The sequence below is a fragment of the Gossypium arboreum genome, chromosome 2 (assembly GCF_025698485.1).
Source record: "Gossypium arboreum isolate Shixiya-1 chromosome 2, ASM2569848v2, whole genome shotgun sequence".
NCBI classification, from domain to species: domain Eukaryota; kingdom Viridiplantae; phylum Streptophyta; class Magnoliopsida; order Malvales; family Malvaceae; genus Gossypium; species Gossypium arboreum.
Genome location: NC_069071.1, coordinates 6180935 through 6200687, shown reverse-complemented (window position 1 = coordinate 6200687; position 19753 = coordinate 6180935). Strand labels below are relative to the sequence as shown.

The 19753-nt window shown below is 31.1% G+C and overlaps 1 protein-coding gene across 1 annotated transcript; it reads left to right on the top strand.

The window, feature by feature from the left end:
• The first annotated feature begins 8257 nt into the window (after positions 1 to 8257).
• On the top strand, positions 8258 to 10289 carry LOC108467258 (homeobox-leucine zipper protein ATHB-6-like). Its single transcript, XM_017767852.2, has 3 exons — positions 8258 to 8862; positions 8957 to 9330; positions 9407 to 10289. The coding sequence occupies exons 1-3, from the start codon at positions 8799 to 8801 to the stop codon at positions 9917 to 9919; spliced, it is 951 nt and encodes a 316-aa protein (XP_017623341.1). The 5' UTR covers positions 8258 to 8798; the 3' UTR covers positions 9920 to 10289.
• The last annotated feature ends 9464 nt before the right edge of the window (positions 10290 to 19753 follow it).

The following is a 19753-nucleotide window of genomic DNA, read 5'->3' as shown; positions in this document are numbered from 1 at the left end:
TAAAGAATATCTAGTATGAGTTTAAATTTGAAATTAAAAAAATAATGAGTAATAACTCTTGTAAAAAATAAAAATCTTTTATAATAAGTAAAATTTACTAAGATTTAGAAAACTATGCATTACGTCAAATGGAATAAGATTTAGACCTTTTTACAAAGATTAAGAATGTGTTTTGGGTATGATTATGTCGCCCATCGTGGATTAATTTGATTAATCTTAAACTTAATTTTATTGTTGGATTTTGTAGGCCATTAATGATTATGTGAGAGAACCAATCCTAAATGTATTGGGCAGCTTGGGAGCCTACAATGCAAGACAATTGGGTATCAATAAGCCCAAAGAGCGGCCAGCCATAGACGAGCTTACTTAGCCCAAGAGTGGGCAGCTTGGTAAAAGTTTTTTTTTTTTTTTATCATTCACAATTCAATATTAAATAGATTTGTCCCTCTGAAAAAATTAAAAACAATTTAACTTTGAGTAACTAGAGACAGTTAATCACAATGTTAATACTTTTTGTCAATTGTACATGATTTTTATTGGTAAAATATCAAATGTAACTTTTAAAGTTTACACATTTTGTCAATTTGGTCTTGATTTAACAAATTTAGCTTGTAACATTTACACATTTTGTCAACTTGATTATTGTTTAACAAATTTAGCCCACAATATTTACACGGAATATATAAACATCAAGAGCTAAATATGCGATTATAACAATAAAAATAATGTACAATTGACAGAAAAAATATTAATACTTTGATTAATTGTCCTTAATTGTTCAATTTTAAAATTGACATGAATTAAATTACTCTGATTCTTTTCAAAAAGACCATTTTTCTCAATATTAAAATTGAAAGAGACTAAAAAATTCTTCTATTTTTCTTTTTTACACAATCTAGCAATTTTTTAATTTTATTTTTGGGCTCTTTTCAATGTTGAGCTTTAACCTTATTCATGACGGGTGCTGCCTCAATTTGCTTCATTGCTAATACAAAACTGGTTCCTACAATCACATCAAATATGAGTGTATAAACAACTTTTTCTCCTTTGAATCCAACTTCCTAAAAACCAATCTCAATAGCTAAAAAATCTCATGTTCAGAGCTTTTATTTCATCCTTCTTCAATATAGAGATATGTATCTTGTATAAGTATTTAATTAGTTTTTTCATATATTTAATATCTCATAAAAGTCGATGCATGATATAAGTTATTGATTAATAATGAAATATAAAATATGAGTTAGAAAACAGTTGAAAGGTCAAAAACTCCGATCTTATGATCGCAAAAAAAAATAAAAACCTCCATCTTAAATCAAATATGGGACTCCATTAAAATAAGCACTTCTGCGAATCCAACTGTTTGGGTTATCTTTTATCTTTTTGTGAAATTATATGATGTCATTGAACTGTTGGGAATAATCAAACATTTGATCTCAAGATAAATTAGAGCATGAATTCATTTTCAATTATCAAATATTTAAAATTAAATTTAGCTACCAAAGTGGGTTCATTTTTATCATTTCACATTAGTTACTTTGAAATTGAAAACACCATGAGACATTATTTATGTAATAATGTATATCCATATGTTTGCTTTTCTATGATAACTGATCTATATTTATGTAATAGGATTTCTTAACATCTTCTTTAGAAGCTGTTAGTTGAGATAAAACATTTTGCAAAAAGAAAGGTAAACCATAAAAGCATTGGAGTTTGTACTTTGTGACACTCTTCAATTCTAAAATCAGTGAGAGAATAATAATCATCAAGAGCAAAAAGAAATTTTAATAAAATACTATTAAAATGAAAGAGAGGATGGATATAAAGGTGTAGTTAGATATTTTTGTAAAGATTTCAAGCTACCAAAGAGCTACCTTTGCATAAGGGTGCATGGGAGTAAGGTTGCCCATGCTTCTTAATTTAAGTTAGGTATTTTTTATATGTTGTTGAGAGTTAAAAAGTTATTTGTTGTGTTAAGTGTCACATTTCACATTATACTAATTGAATATTCATAGAATTCAAAATGTTAATTTTTTTATATTCACGGTTTTCTTTTTTAAACTAATATACTTTTTTTTTAGTAGAAGAAAAAATTGTAATCACAACAAGAAAATTATAGAAATTGATATTTGAATTTCAAAATTAGAAATATATATTGTACAAAGATAACTTAGCCTTTTCCACTTAAGTAAGTAGAAATTCACTTTCCCAAACTTTATCAACTTGCCTTTTAGAGAGCACCCACAAAACATAAAAGAAAGCAAAAGAGGAAAAGCTGCCTACCATTAAGGGTACTCTACCCTCTTAATTTCTAAAAAGCTCATCCACCCGTTCAACCTTTTCTTCCATCTTTGGCCCCTCATATTCCTTTTCCTTTTATTTTAAATTTTTTTCCCTGTTAGATTCTGTATACAATTGTTCATATAGCCCCTTTGGACTTTATAGGTAGCTATCCAAAGACAAAAAGACCTCTCTCTTTCCTACTACTCTCTAAAGTATGCAAAGAAAAAAAAACCCAATTTTCAAGTGCCTCTTTCCTGTCACTTTTAAGAACATCTTATTCAACTCGGTTATCTATCACAAAAGGCCATGTGGGTATGGTCGCATCTGAGTTTTGGGTTAATTCTCTTAGTTTTTTGTTCACGACTATGTTGTTGCAAGGTTTGGTCGTGAGGGGGGCCTTGTATAGGTGGTGGTTTAAGTGGTGAGCTAGTCGTGGGTCTCAACGAATAGTTGCTTTACTGTATAAGACGGGTGATAGAATCAAATGAGGTGTCTGGTAAGGATATGATAGGATGTGACCATATCCTCTTAGAATGTGATTATGTCGTAGGTAACTTGTTATAAAGTCTTTGTAAGGGAACACCAATGCCGAGAGGTTTTTTGGGAGGTCGCTAATGATATCATAGTGATTGAAGTAGGAAAAAAAGACTTGCTTCTTTTGGCTATGAGGGGAGCTTTGTATGAGTAGTGGTTTTAGTGGTGAGTTGATCAAGGATCTTAATAAATAGATGTTTGTAGAGAGTCAAATGAGGTGTCCAATTAGAATGTGATAAGATACGACCAAATCTTCTTAGAATGTGATTGACTATGTTGTAGGTAGTTGGTTACAAGGCCTTCCTGATGCATGTCATGGGACATAAAAGATGCGAAGTTTGGGGGTCCCTAATGATATTCTAGTGGTTGAAGTAGGAAGATAAGACTCCCCTTCTTTTGGTGATGAGCAGAGCCTTGTATGAGCAATGTTTTTAGCGCTGAGTTGATCATGGATCTCAACAAAGAATTATTTATAGGGTCAAATGAGATGTTCGGTTAAGATGTAATAAGATGTAATTAAATTTTCTTAAAATGCGATTGACTACATCGGTAGATAATTAATCATAAAGCTTTTAGGATGCATGTGATGGGTCGCGGAGAATATGATGGTAAGTTCCCCAAGCAAGTGAACCTTTGGCCGAGCGACTTTTTGGTCTAGATCAAAGTGATTAAGTTTGCAAGGGCAAACCAAAAAGGTGTCTCCATGCACAGTAGGAGAAAAGGCTAATTCGTTGTACCTGCTATTATAAATCTTCAACATCCTGTTTCCCAAACAAACATGAACCCTTTTTACAGGTTTCAAAATTAATTGAAAATAACCCAGAAACAAAAAAATGGAGATCATTGTAGGATCTTGTAAACGAGTAAAGATTATTTTTACCCATTCTTCAGTTCTAAAACAGTTCCACATTGACATTGTTCCATATGCTTATAAGGTTGAGCTGTTTAGGGAGATAAGGTTGGGCAAAAACATGAGCAAGTAGATGCCCCCATTCTCATGTGTTCCTGTTTTGGATATGCACTGATAACTCAAATGACTCGTATGATTAGACTGCAAGTTATGGTCACTTGCACAAGTACCATATTCTCTTAAAGGGGCAATTTAATCCATAGCACCAGTCATTTTTTTCCTCCCCCCTTTTTGTAACTTTCTTCAAAGGAGTCCTCATTACCCAAATCAAGAAGCTTTTCAACAACAGCTCCTTGTCATAATGTCCATCCATCAATGATGAGTGTATGAATCCCAACAAAATTCTGTGAAATTTATTATTATTTTTTAACACCAGTCACCCACACCAATCAATGTGCCCAATACCTTAATCTTTCCCCATACTGGGATCCAAATATATAAAAAAGAAGTGTCAAAAACATATCATTTCCTGTTTGATATAGGATTTCTCATTATTTTCTTCATCAAGGTTTCCTTCTACTCTTTGATTAAATCTTTGAAAACAGAGAGGGGTTGTATAGATGACGAAGAACCATCTTATAGCATCATAGCAGACAGCCTTTCTTTTCTGATATGCTTTTGTTTCCCTGGAAACAGGGAAATTTTTGGTTTTTTTCACACCAAAAATTCCAACTTTATTTTTTTTTTTTTTTGTAGTTCTCACATGCACACAACTATCATTTTTTCTTCTTTGTGTGGGTTTCCTTGAGAACCCAAGAAAATATAAAAACCCAACTCACACGTGTTGTTGTCATCAAAGAAATAATTCCTTCGTCCCCACTTATCTTTTTCATGGTTTTTCATAGATGACCATCATGGTTTTTTTAATAAATTTATTTTAGGGGGTGGGAAAGCTGATATACATAGTGAAAAAATTGACAAAACAAGTGCCTTTCAATGACAATAACTCATCAATTCGTCTTCACCACAAATGGATCAATTGGATTCAAAACATATCCCCTTTGCTTTGAACATGCATTCAACAAAATATTGAATCCTTTTAAAAAAATTTGCTTTGATTCAGTTCAGACCCTGTATGTGAATTGCTGTTTTCACCAATGAAAAGGGTTTTTGTTTTACCAGATATTATGCTCTGAAATTGATGATAAATGATAAAATATCCAATAATTCTGCAAGTCTCATCAGCTTTTTTTTATTAATCAGGGCCTAGCTTTTGGCTTCACTTTAACTCAGTGAGTGCAGCTCTCATGATTTTGATTCTTTTTGGTGGCCCTGTGGTGAAACAACTCTTGAGTTTTGTGTGTTCATTGCTGTAATTCTTCTTTTGCTCTTTCACGTCTTAAAGAGAGTTTCTTAACCATCTCCATCTACAGATATCAACTTTTGAAAGAATTAATGTTTATGAATTATAATCAAAATACCTTCATGTTATATAAAAAAAAAAAAAACCCAAGTATTAATCCAGCAGATTGCACTCATTTGTATGCTGAGTTTAATTCTTTGAAAGTGCGTTTAATAATAGCAAAACCTTTATGACACCAGCTCCATGGCTAATGGGCTAATTCCAGTCATCACAAAACAATTAATCTCATTCATGGACATGTTTACGTTTCGAGTACAAATTATGATTTTTTTAGGATAAACTATAAAAATAGTCACTTTTGTTTCCTTCAAATTATATTTTAGTTATTTATGTTTGAATGTTACGTTTTAGTCACTTACGTTATCATTTTGTTACGAAGTTGTCATTCTACAGTTAAACTCTATTACCTCCCTAACGCCGTTCAAATGAGTTTTAAATGTCAACTTGGATATCCAATTAGAATGAAACTATGTTTTTAATTAAATAAATTTAATTTAAACTGTCATATAGGATATCCAAGTTAACATTTAAAACTCATTTAGACTGCTATGTAGGACCGCCATTACAGAAGTAACGTAGAGTGCTTACTTTGTAACAAAACGATAACGTAAGTGATTAAAATATAACATTTCAAACATAAGTGACTAAAATGTAATCTAAGGCAAAAAAAAGTGACTACTGATAAAAGTAAATCACATACTCGAAAGAATTAATAGTTATAAATAGTAAAAGGACATAAAATATGTTAATTATACCCAAAAAAAAAAATGAAAACAATCCAAATAATATAAAAAAATTATGTAATATAAATTACATTCTTTAATCTCTCATAATTTTATAATTCAAAACTCCATGTTCCTTAAAAAAATATGGTATGAAATCTTGATAATATAAATTATTAATATATGAAAAATTATCTAAATATAAAATTATATAAATTTTAAAAGACATACATTTCAAATGAATTAATTAAGAAAAAATGAGACCAAAATCTTCTGGAGAATCTCCTGCTTAGAGTTAAGCTATAAGATTGATGACTTAAATGGAAGTGGGCAAGAAACACGTTGCACAAACATATTGACTGTTTGCTTCCAAGAATAAGAATATATATATATATATATATATATATATATATATATTACTTGTAAATTATGTAAAATCAATTTAGATTTTAAAAATAGTTGCAATAGAAAATATAAAAGGAAAACAATATATATAAACTTTAATTTAATTTATATCAAATGAAGATGACATTTCAACCAAGATGTAAGCAACAAAATGTATATAATGATGTGTTTAATTGTGCAAAAGATATCGTAAGTGTAATTTCGGGTTTGGTTCTACCTTTGAAAGCCATGCAAGTAAAAGTATTTTACACGTGCATATATGAGCTCTTTTTTTAATATTAACCTTCAAATTTATTTAATTTTTTAAGTAAATTAAAAATATTGTATATCATTTTAATTTCTTTTTTATTTTACACCCAGATACAATAGCTCAAGTGACCAAGTTCACCAGTAATATCAACAAACCCTTCATACGAACCTTTAGACTTACAACTTGTCTAATAAATGAATTTACTCAGTAATTATCACATGAGTTATCAACTATCACAACTATTTAAGGTAATCCAAGGCATGTCATAGTCTCACTTTCCCTAAACCTATGACACCAGACTATTTGCCTTTGACCCGACAATAATAGCTTAACATGTGGCACCTTAAGATAAAGGACGACATGTATATAAGGCATAAGGCTTAAGGATAAGACTAAGCAACTTGTCTCTCCTATCCTCCCAACTTACTTCTAGCATCCTCATCTCCCCTCTCTTTTTATTTTAACTGCCTTACTCAACAACTCTCTGCTCAGTAATAAGCAGGGTGAATCATTCATTTCTATCACTTTCTCTTGTATCAACAATTTTATTATAAATACTCCTAAAATGGATAATTACATGTTTCATCCTATAAATTTTATAAATTTATAAATTAATATATAATAAAATTACACTTCAACTTTTAAAATAATATTTTTAATCTTTTAAAAATAAATTTATAAACTAATAAAATAGGAAAGCAACAATTTAACTCAAAAAAAAAAAAACTTGTAACTTAGTCCCCGTCCCAAAAAAAATTTTTGGCCTGTAGTGTTTTTGTGTACTTTTTCTTTGTCCTCTAGAAATTGACATTTATATTTGTGCCCTAATTTTCTTTTGGCTGAAATATTCTTTATTTAAATTCATTTCAATATATATAAAATTATGAAGTATTTTTGTTTATATATTCAAAGAGTTAGTCTTTCGATTTTAATATATTATAATTTGATTTTCATATTTTATAAAAATTTAAAAATCAATCCAATCACCATTAAATCATTAATTTAAAATTAACAATTCGTTAAAACCAGCCATTTAATAAATTATATGCAATAATTTGACAAAAAAATAACATTTCAAGACAAGAAGAGACCGTATAAAATCGTGATCATAGAATGACAATTTTATATAATATTTTTCTTCAAATACACATGTTGACCAATAACTGCTGTGAGAAAAAATTCTAATAAATTAGGGTAAAGATAGAATTCATAAAAGATAGATTTGAATTCCTTACCATTAATAAAATATTACATAAAATGTGTAATTTGAAAATAAAAATAAAAAAGTAGCATTGTGAATCAATCAATTAATGGAATAAAATTAGAAATAAAGAGGTTTTGAATTTCAAAATAATTCAGAGACACACAAGTTTTTCCATGAAATTATAATTTTATGAAATATCTTATGATAAGTGAGAACTAATCATTTATTTATGAAAATAAAATGGTAAAAAGATAGGCGATTAATCGCACCGACCCGAGTAGAGAGGGCCATGATACGCTGACACCAACCAAATCTTTTAAGCTCAAAAAAATAAACAGCGCCAAGCCGTAATAGGAGCCGAGCCGTACCACCGCTTTCCAATTTCGTAGTAGTTTTTTTTTTTTTTTACTTTTTACCCACCAAAAAAAATAAACGGTCGAAAAACCGGGTACGCCAATAACCGGTAAAGAAAAACAAAATTGTGCATTTGGAATGAATTTTATGTTAATTTGCATTTTGGCCAACTGTGGGTACCTAACCCCAGTCAAATTCTAACCCAAATGTGACCCCTCTTTTGTTTTATTTAAAGTGATGGGAACTGGTTATGACCCCTGCTGGGTTCTTCTCCTTTCTCAATACTCAATTACTAATATCTATTCTTCACTTCTTCCATTTCAACACTCTCAAACTATATTCTAATTTTGAGGTTGTGTACTGATGTAAACACAAAAAACAAAACATATTGTGGGGAGTTGTTCATATTACATGTTTTTTGGGTTTTCTTGAAAGCTTTGTCTTGTTGGGTTTTGTGTTTTGTTTTTGGATGGGAACTGAGAGAAGTGAAGAAACTGTGTTGAAGAAACAGAAGAAATATAATGGTGGGGAAAGTGAGAGAGGGCAATGGTTGTTGTTGTGCAGTTGTAAATTTCTACAATCTTGTACAAGTTGGTCTTGTTTTAGACAAGGGTGTTACTCTTTTTACAAGTGATACTACAACCATCTTGCATCTCTTAAATCTTGTATAAAAACAAAACTTCTGTCCCAAAACAATACACAATTAAGGCTCTCTCTCTTTTTTTCTTTTTCTTTTTAATCTGTTTGAAATTTACCTAAAGGTTGATTCAACTATGAAGAGGTCACTTGGCAGCTCAGATTCTTTGGGTGCTTTGATGTCTATCTGTCCCACAACAGGTTTAATACAAATCCCAATTTTGAAACTTTATTTATTTCTCTCGGATCTACTCTAACCACGACTGGGGTATGAATGACTTGTGTTTTGGTGCAGATGAACATAGTCCTAGGAACAACCATGTTTACAGCAGGGAGTTTCAGTCGATGTTAGATGGATTAGATGAAGAAGGGTGTTTAGAAGAATCAGGTCATGTTGCTGAGAAGAAGAGAAGATTAAGTGTAGATCAAGTTAAGGCCTTGGAAAAGAATTTCGAGGTTGAAAACAAGCTTGAACCTGAAAGGAAAGTGAAGTTGGCTCAAGAGCTTGGTTTGCAACCAAGACAAGTAGCTGTCTGGTTCCAAAACCGACGTGCTAGGTGGAAGACCAAGCAATTGGAAAGGGATTATGGCCTTCTTAAAACCAGTTATGAAACTCTTAAGGCCAATTATGAAGCCCTACAACATGACAATGAAGCTCTTCTCAAAGAGGTAATAATTAATAATTAATAACCCAAAGTGTTCAATTTTCCTACATCTTGTTTGAACATGGAATGATTTGTTGCAGATAAGAGAGTTGCAGGCAAAGCAAAGTGGAGAAAGCACTGAGACAGAGAGCAATGTTTCAGTGAAAGAAGAAGTGATTATATCTGAAAATACTGATAACAAAACACTTGAACAAAGTGAACCAGCTGCAGATCTCAACTATGGATCAGTTGTTGTTGGTGCAACCCTTTTTCCAGACATGAAAGATGGATCATCGGACAGTGATTCCAGTGCTATCTTAAATGAAGACATCATCATCAACACCAAAACCAACAAGGACAATAGCCCTAACAACGCAGCTTTTTCATCATCTGGGGTGTTAGAGCTAGACAGCCAACACCACCTTTTGATATCATCTTCTTCGTCACCAACATCCTCCATGGATTGCTTCAATTTCACAAAAACAAGCTATCAACCCCACCAGTACGTGAAGATGGAAGAACATAATTTCTTCACTGCAGATGAAGCTTGTAATTTCTTTTCAGATGAACAAGCTCCAAGTCTTCATTGGTATTCTCCTGAACAATGGAACTAAAATGAAGCTCCAAGATTTTTGTAAGATGGGAATTATGTAAGAAGTTAAAAACTAGTACCCAATACCATGATCTTCAGCCTGTGATGGAAGTCAATAATGCAGAAAAGAAAAGAAGGGAATATGGAGAAGAAGAAGAAGAGGGGGGGGGGTTCACGTGGGATGGGGGCAAAAGGTGACAAACACCAAAAAGAAGGGGCGTGCGGGAATGATTAGATCGTAATTGGGACCTTTTAATTTCTCTCTTCTGCTGTAAATGGAAAATTCTCCATAATCCATTGGTGGAAAGTGAAACTTCCTTTAATGGAGAGAAGCTGAACCCATAATAATAATATTATTATTAATAATGAACATTAATCATCATTGTTCCTTAGCTTCTTTTTTTTAATCTTTTCTATTTCTTTTTCTTTCTTAGTTTCTTTGTGCAGAACCCAGAAAATGGAGGGATCTTTTAAGACATGATATTCACCTGGTAGTCAAAAAACATAGTTGTGGTTTTTCCTAGCATTTTCATTTTTTTTTGTTTAAATCTGCTATGAGTCCTTGTGCCTTTTGAACTTTTAAAATTTAATTCAATTTAATCAATCTAGTTATCTTATTTGAAAACTAAAAGTTGAGCTTATACCACTATTAATAATTTTTATTAAATTAGTAACATATTTAAATTTAATCAGTGTTATCAATTGAATTTAAAATTAAAGTTTTTAAATTTAAAAAGAGTGAATAAATTTTGAAGGATAAATATATAGAAACTAAATACTCTATTGGATGAATGGTGTAACGTGTTTAATTTATTTTTATTTTATGTTATAGTATTATAATAATACTTAATTTCACCGTTATCACTTATTTTAAATTAATAGGAGAAAACGCATTTTTTTTAAAGAAACGAATGTCTATTTGGAAAAACAATCATCCTACCGGGGGACGGAAAGGGATGGGGAGGGGGAGGGGGCGGGGAATTGGTTAAAGTGATTGGTTTTACCCAAAATTCTAATGTTGCGGAATATTTGCTTTACATGAAAAGGAGTGCTTGTTTTGACAAAAGTATCGTTCTGGTAGATTTAATTTTAGATGATTTTTTTTATTTTCTTTTCTGTTGAAGAAAATAAAAAATATTTTATTTTAACCTTTGTAATAAAATTTCACTTATAACTCTAATATTCATAGTTATGAATTATATTTTTATTAAATTCGCTTATTTATAATATCATATGGTCTAAAATTTTAACTAAAAGTATAACTATTTCATATGTGTAAGTCTATTAATCATTATTTAATATTATTTCATTAAAATAATTAAATTTCACGTCAAGAAATCTATTAATCATATTTTATTAAATAAAATGATCTTTAATGAGTGAAATTAAAAATATCAATTCAATAAACTATTAAGTTCTCTAATTAAATATTTTACTATGAATTTAGAATATCATAAACTTATAAATTAATTACTTGAATTTAGTAACTCACGATAAATCAATTAATTTCTTTTTATAACTCATATTGATTAATTGAACTTATTATATTTATGAACTTTATAATTAATCATGTGAAATAATGTAAAATAAAATATGCATAAAACTAATAATGCATGCATCTGTTGTATGTTTTTAATTTTGTTGATTTGATTCTAACTTTTTTTATTTGATGAAAATTCACGATATGAATTTTATGATAAGTTTACAACGATTATCTTTCGATAATAGCATGTTATATGTGTATAACAACCTTTCACCTTTCTATAACAAGCAAAATTTGGGTAGACAAATAGAGCTGTTATAGAGAGGGTTGGTTGTAATTTACAATAATTAAAACATTTAACATTGTTTGTAATTTTGGCTATATTAGAGGGTGAGTGCCATTTTTTATATACATCATGTTATCTTAATTAAAGTAATCATGTGTAACACCCCACACTCGGCCTAGATGTTATGGCCGAATCTTGAGCAATTGCATTATTCGTTTTAAAACTCTAGATTTAATCCTTGATAACGAAAGTTTCGAAAGCATTACTTTTAGCAAATCTCTTGCAAGTTTTTACAAAATGCGCATAGAACTTATTTATTTTACAAGAAAACACTTAATTTGTTACTTAATTTTGCAACGAAAATTTCAGAGTTGTTAGTTTGAAAACCGTGATTCCAGTATGTGAAAACATGTAATTTGCAATTTAACAAAATCAAAATCCAGCAGAAAATCCAAAAAGAAACTAAACAATAATGTCTAAAACATTTATACAGCCAAAAAAGTCCAGAATTAAGTTTAAATTTATAAACTATCTTTTTATTTAGCTAAAATCCCATCCGAGCTTGCGTACGCCGTCCAATCCTAAGTTCGCTAATTACCTGAGAAGATAAATTATTGGGTGATCTTCAAAACTTATTGTGCAACTCAGCCCATATACAAAACTAGATAACAGATAGTCATACAAAAATCAATAACCGAGCAGACACGGATGACATGGCATATCATGCGATACAATATAACATACAGATCAGATACAAAGGACTTGGCGTTTTATGCAATGCAACATAACAACCAAATTAAACCATACCCCCATCCGTTACACACCATCTCCGTCCCACACAACACACCAATTAGGGTAATTAATACTTATCAAACCCTACACACCAAATTAGTAATCGTATGTCACTATACAGAATTATGCAGTCAAGCTGCGATATATAATATGGGAAATTGCCAGAATCAGATATATAAAGTGTTTAACTACTAAATAAAGAAATTTACGATGTTACCGCCAGAAATTGCAAAACATAGTCTGCCAGAACCTCTTCTATCATATATCATATCTTATCCCAATGTATATGCAAAGACATACTGTATGCACAGATTTATTTAGACTATACATGCTCATTTTTTAACCTATCAGATCAAATATGTGCTTTTAAAGCATACAACATCACAGACCAGAATTATGTACAACAACGAAAAAAGAGATACAATATAGACATGTTTACCCAAATACTCATGCAACAAATATACAGTTTTAACATATTGCTTGTACTTACGAAATGTTTGCATTTAATCATCATGCATAACCTAATAGTTTTAATCAATTTTCAATATGACCACTAAACCGTTATGGAATTTTACGAACCACGCATTATGACCACTTAATCCACGAAATGGGCCCAATGCCCGTGTGGCCTACACGCCCTCAATGTCCAGCTTGTGTGGCCTACACAACCAGACACACGGTCTTGTGGCATCAATTAGTAGATTCAGTTTTATGCAGTTTCACAGTTTAATCGAGTTCGAGTCACACATTTGATGATTTTTAGAACACCGACACTACAACACACTTCTAGACCCTATGAATATCATCCAGAACAAATCGATCAGTAACAATCCACCAAAACATCACTTGTTCGACCTAAACAATAGGGCATTCGGCCCTAGCTAAAAACAATCCATAATTCAGAATTCGAATGCTTACCCCCAGAAGAAACAATTCAAAGGCCCTCAACTCACCGAGGGAGGGTACGCCTTACGACCTTCTCCTATCAGAAACACAGACATAATTAGATCACTCCAATCGAAAACTTATAACACCCTATACCTAGTCTGGTCACCGTTCCGAGCTATAAGATACTATAGCTATAAAACTTTAACACAATTCAAAATTTAAAGTAAAAAATAATCAACATACTTCATCACCAATCATTTCCATGCTTTTCGAACAATTTGAGACCTAAATTGAGCTTGCAGAACATTTAAAACAAACCAGGATTAAATCTAGATTAAATTGAAACTTTTACTAAATTTTAAGTGAAAAGTGAATACAAGGGTCATACGGCCATATGGCCAAGCTACGTGAAAAAGGTTAGCCCGTGTGTGGCTACCTCCACATGCCTGTGTGGCTACTCCCACACGCCCGTGTGTTGAAACTGTGTAACTAACTATGCCCGTGTTCTTCAAGGTCACACGACCGTGTCCTAAGGCCGTGTAATTCACTGTGCCTATGTGAACCACCTTGCAATAGAAGATAAAAAGACATACGACCGTGTAACTCATTCATAAAAAGTCTCTAAAAATTTAACAGTTTACAAATTGATTACTAGGCTAGCTAGATTAAGCTAATATGATATCAAAAACATAAAAATTACTAAAAACTAAGCTCAGAAACATACCATGCATGAGAAATATGTCTTGATCGAAGCTTCCTCATTATATTTCAATCGTGTTTCGGTTCTCACTTAACAAAATAAGGAAGATGATTTTAGTTAACTAAATTTTATGTTTAATTACTAACTTACCATTTTACCCTTGTTAATAATTAAAAATTTCAACTAAACCTTGTCCATAACTATCCACTAACATATTATATGGTATACTTACCATATAAGTCCATTAGATTAAGATTCCACATCCATTTGATCCTTTTAACTAATAAAAATCAACTTTTTCACCTTTTTCAATTTAAACCTAAAAATTTCTTAACAAAAATTGAATATGATCCTAATATAACCCTATAGACATTAAATAAACATTAAAATACTAACCTACTCATTGGAATCGTGGTTCTAAAACCACTATTTTTGATACCATTGAAAACGAGTTGTTACAAAACTACACAAAATACTAACCATCCACGAGAAAGCGCGTCAAAATAGAAATCACCAACTAAAAATCAATTGTACTTACCAAATATTTCCACACAGAAACTTAACACTCTGATCAACACGTAAAAAAAAGGAACATAAAACAAAGCGACAGAGAAATAACGGTACTTAAACATTAGTTTAATCAACAGAAGGATAGGGTGACGGTAAAGGACCAAACAAGCTGATTAATGAGAAAAATAAATGAAGGGATAATCGCAAAAGAGAAACGACAGAGGAAGAAAGTTTCAGTAATACAAAGAGAATTGAAGAAAACGAAAAAAAAAAAAAGAAAAATAGAGGAAAAATGATGGAAACCGTAGATGGGGTAAGTGGGAAGAAAGGATACGACAAACAGGAAGACTTTTAGGAGAAATTTTCTCAAAATTCAAACAAAATAAATCTGATGGCATCCCTACAAATCAGGTTTTTTGCTATCCTATCAAGATGCTGATTAGAATTTGAATTAAACCACTTTTTACTGCTATGGATGGCACAACAAAAAAGAGCTAAAATAATTCCCCTATTGCACTCAATAAGATTCGAACTTGGGACCAAAGGGTAAATGAAGACCCTACCATTGAACCAATAGGCTCATTCTTGTCAACAAACACTCAGAATTTAAAGATAAGCCAAATATTCTAAATCAAGGGTTGGGAATAGTAAAAAATTCAAGGGAAAAGATTTGAACACAAGACCTTAGGCACATAAAAAGAGCTCTTAACCACTACAACAGATTAATCACTTGACATAATGTAACAATCCAAAATTAAAAAAATTATGGTATTATAACTCTCCCTTCCATAAAAAAATTTCATTCTCGAAATTTACCTGACTCAAACAGATATGGATATTGCTGTCGAATTAAGTCTTTCAATTCTCAAGTAGCTTCCTCAGTACCATGATTCTGTCACAGAACCTTAAACAAATGGATATTTTTCCTTTTCAAGACTTTTACCTCTTGATCCAGAATCTTCATTAGCTCCTCTTTAAAGGTAAAATCCGACCTCACCTCAATTTCTAGAACCAACACAATATGAGATGGATTAGATTGATACCATATTAACATAGAGGCATGGAAAACATCATGGATGTGATCCAAATTCAGAGGTAACTCCAATTAATACGCAATTGGCCCTGTTTACCTCAAAACTAGATAAGGCCCAATGAACCTAGGGCTCAACTTACTATTATGTCCAAACCTCAAAACCTTCTTCCGTGAAGATACCTTTAGAAAAACCTAATCTCCTACATCAAACTTAATATCCTTCCTTTTAAGATCTACATAAGATTTCTGTCTACCACTTTATACTTTAACTATTGTGTATCATTTACCTTTTTAATTAGTGGAAACTGATCTTTGAGGACTAACTTTATGTTTTTGTTAATGTTTTCAATATTACATCTCATTTTTTAACCATATTCAATATATACATAGATTTGTTTTTTAAAGTCAAATGTATTTAACCTTTCTACAATTTAAAAAACACGTTGATTTAAGCATTAATCACAAAATTAAGGAGTTGCAAACTTATGGTAAAGGTGAATTTCCTAACTTTGCTCCATGTCTTGGTAATTTGGTATATGTTACAAAGTTACTTTTGCTCACATGCTTGAACAAAATAGAATTATTGAACAAAAATATTGGCACATAGTGAAATTTGGTTTAACATTATTTACTCAAGCTTTTTTTACCCTTGTCACATTGGTATGATGCATTCTATTCTACAATTTTTATTATACATATTATCCACCAAGGTGTTGAGTGGTATGTCTCCATTAGAGAACGTATTAACAACAACTTAACTATAAGTTCCTTAATATGTTTGGAGGTCTCTGCAATCCTTTCTCACATTTTATAATAAAGACAAGTTGACCTTTTGTTCAACTCCATGCATTTCCATTAGATATAGTGCGAAATACAAGGGTTATAAATTCGTGGATGCCAAGAAAAGAAATTATGCCACCAAGCATGTATGTTTTTAGGAAAGAGTGTTTTTTTTTTTTTTTTTGCATAACCAACAATTAAATTTCATATATGCTTCTACTGCCAAGGTTCCTTTTATTTCTACCCAACTACTTATTGTCACAACAATTAGAGTCAGGTCATCCCATACTATTCACTCTCAAGAGCAATTAATGTCTGTATAAAATTATGCATTACTTTATGGAAAATCACAGTGTAACACCCTTTAATTTGACCCGATCGATGGATCCGAATTACAAGGTGTCACATTCATTGTTGAAGCAACTACGAACAACTTATATTTAATTACAAATCGTTAAACATTCAAATATAACTAAAATAAGTGTAGAAAATGATTCATAATTATTTTTAGGTATTATACAAGCTTACAAAAGCTTTTTTGCTACCCTGAGATTGAAATAGAACTAAATTGTAAAAGTCTTAAGGTTTTGGGTTAACGTCACGATGTTGGGGGTTTCTCGTTCGTTGTGACGCAACTCTTTGTTTGGTGCTCGTCATGACCTTGAAACGACTGATGTGTCACATTACTAACTAGACTAAGGCAAGTGCACCTATCAATTAATAGTATAGCTACGTGAGCAAAGATATCGTTCCTAAAAAGACTAAAAGTACTAGTAATTACCGTCTTTCTATTATTTAACCGACTAATTGGAGTGATTAATTAAAACTAAAGTTAACTAATTTAATTCCCTAGCGAACACGACAAAGAAGAAATCACAAAAATAATCGATTAACAACCACGAAGCGAAACAATACCCAAGAAATAATTCGCCTCAATTTCATATGTCACTATCAACCTAAATTACGCAATTCTTTTACTCAATATCTTAATCCGTAGAAATTCCTAAATTCTGCTAATATCTCCTTTAAGCATAAGAGCAACTGGCTCTAGGTTGATTAATTGAAATTTCTTTATAATTAAAACTTTTATTATCGCATTAACTCATGCTATGAATTCTCCTATTATATTTGACACTAATCTGGTAGATTTATGTCATCCTATTTCTAGGATTGCATACAACTCCACTCAACTATGCACGATCTACTCTTAAATAGGGTCTATTCAACCACCAATTTAAGCACATCAAACAAGAATTAATAATCTAGAAATATTAAACCAAGATTTAAGCACACATAATTGAGAATAAGAAATAAGTATTTATTGCGTAAAACAAAAATCAAATGACAGAATTCATCTTAGGATTCATTTCCCCTATATATTTAGAAAATTAGTTCATGCTTAAAAAAAATCCAAAATAGAATATAACCAAAAGAACTAAATAAATTCATGATAACTTCCTAAGAAATCAAATAGGAATATTTAATCTTGACGGAAATTTGCTTCTAAGTTAGCTTCAATAGTGTTTTTCGTGTTGTTTTCTTGAATATTCTATGATGGCTCACTCCTATCTTTTTATTTTTGTCATATATACATTTTAAAATGCTCAAAAAACCTAAAAATTGTGATTTTCCGCTATTTGGTGTGAAATTTTGTGAAACTGACATGGCCGTGTGGAATGGTTCAACCTGTGTGGCTCTTGCAGCCCTTTGACGGTCTGATTTTCACTCATGTTTTGCTTTTTTTCTCTTCTAAGTGCTCTATTAAGTATTAAAACATGAATTTAAAGGATTAGGACCATAAAATTCACAATTAACATTGGATAATCACCCAAAAATGCATTAAGAATGAGGTTAAAATATGTTACTTTTAGCATTTATCATTGATGGTGCCACCACATAGATTTTGCTCTGTTTCTTATCACGACATCAATGGTTCGTCGTCGTGACATGACTTACTATTTTCACAAGTACCAAATTTGTACAAGTTTAAAAGACTTGAAATAATTTATATACACATTCCATACAACCATATTAAATATATACTAAATCACTCAAGACAATTAATGCATAATTGGCACTTCCAAATACCATCAAATTACCAATTTCTAACTCAACTAATCAATCTAACTTATATCATTCATATGTTCAAAAACTAACCAAAATTTATTTATGGTCTTAAGGCCTAAAACTAACTAGATGAACACATCCTACATAAATTCAAAGCATTAACATGAGATTATATCATGTACATGCAACAAAACTGAAACATACGAACTATACTAACTTTGGTGAGTTTAAAATGTCGGTCTAGACGCTAGGTTCAATTCTTGGGGCTTCGAGAGGTACCTAAACCTACGCATAGAGAAAACAAACTATACACTGAGCAATATGGCTCAATGGCACATTTATAATTCAAAGCATATAACATAAACATTAGCAAAACATTTCAATTTAATACATGTATATCTATATGCATATAAAATCCTACTAACTTGCTATTTTAGATAAAATACTTTTTATCAACAATCTATAAACCTAAGTATGCATATATCTAAATATTAATCCATCCCAATTCAATTACAACATTAATCATTCAAATATAAGTCTTTTCTACAAATCACTTCATGACACATAATTCACTAGTTTCTGGAGTTTATTGACTCATTCGTATTTCTTTCGGGCCCCAAGGCTTGATTTCATTTAATTTGTATACTCAATTTTGTGATTTCAATATTTCGTTGATGTTCAAGTACAATTCATTCCAATGGTATCAATTTATACGCATTTGTATCATCCACCAAGTTACATTTTGTAACCCCTATTAACCTGACTCAGATTCAGATGGATACTTGGATCATCCAACCAACACACCAAACTAGCACTAAAGTGCACCACCGGATAAACTGAAATAGGGTAAACTGTCACTTATATACATAGCGGCGCACAAAGAGCATCTTGGCGCACAAAGTGTATATTTGGCACATGAAGTGCATCCTGGCGCACAAGTGCATAACCTTGTACTCAGTCTTATCCTTAGCATGCTAACTATATCCGACTCAGCCCGACTACTTAATAAGTTATCAATATTCAATTCTTTTTTACAATTTAATACACATATCATTTCCTAATCATTTTCACTATCAAAATCTAATTCAATAACAAATAACATATATCACATATCATTCCATACATTTCGTTCACAATTTCCATAGCACATATCATGTTCATAGTGAGTCATGCTATTTTAAATTTTATTCAATTTAGTCTTTATTTCAAAAATTTACTTTTAAGCTCAGTCCAACAACTTATATTATCACTATATACTTACCTCAATACTCTTGTATGCAAGTAACATGAAAATGTGATCAATTTACATGACTATAA

Coding starts and splice junctions, on each gene's coding strand:
- LOC108467258 (XM_017767852.2), top strand. CDS start 8,799: ATGAAGAGGTCACTTGGCAGCTCAGATTCTTTGGGTGCTTTGATGTCT. Junction 8,863..8,956: donor GTCTATCTGTCCCACAACAG/GTTTAATACAAA, acceptor GTTTTGGTGCAG/ATGAACATAGTCCTAGGAAC. Junction 9,331..9,406: donor ATGAAGCTCTTCTCAAAGAG/GTAATAATTAAT, acceptor GATTTGTTGCAG/ATAAGAGAGTTGCAGGCAAA.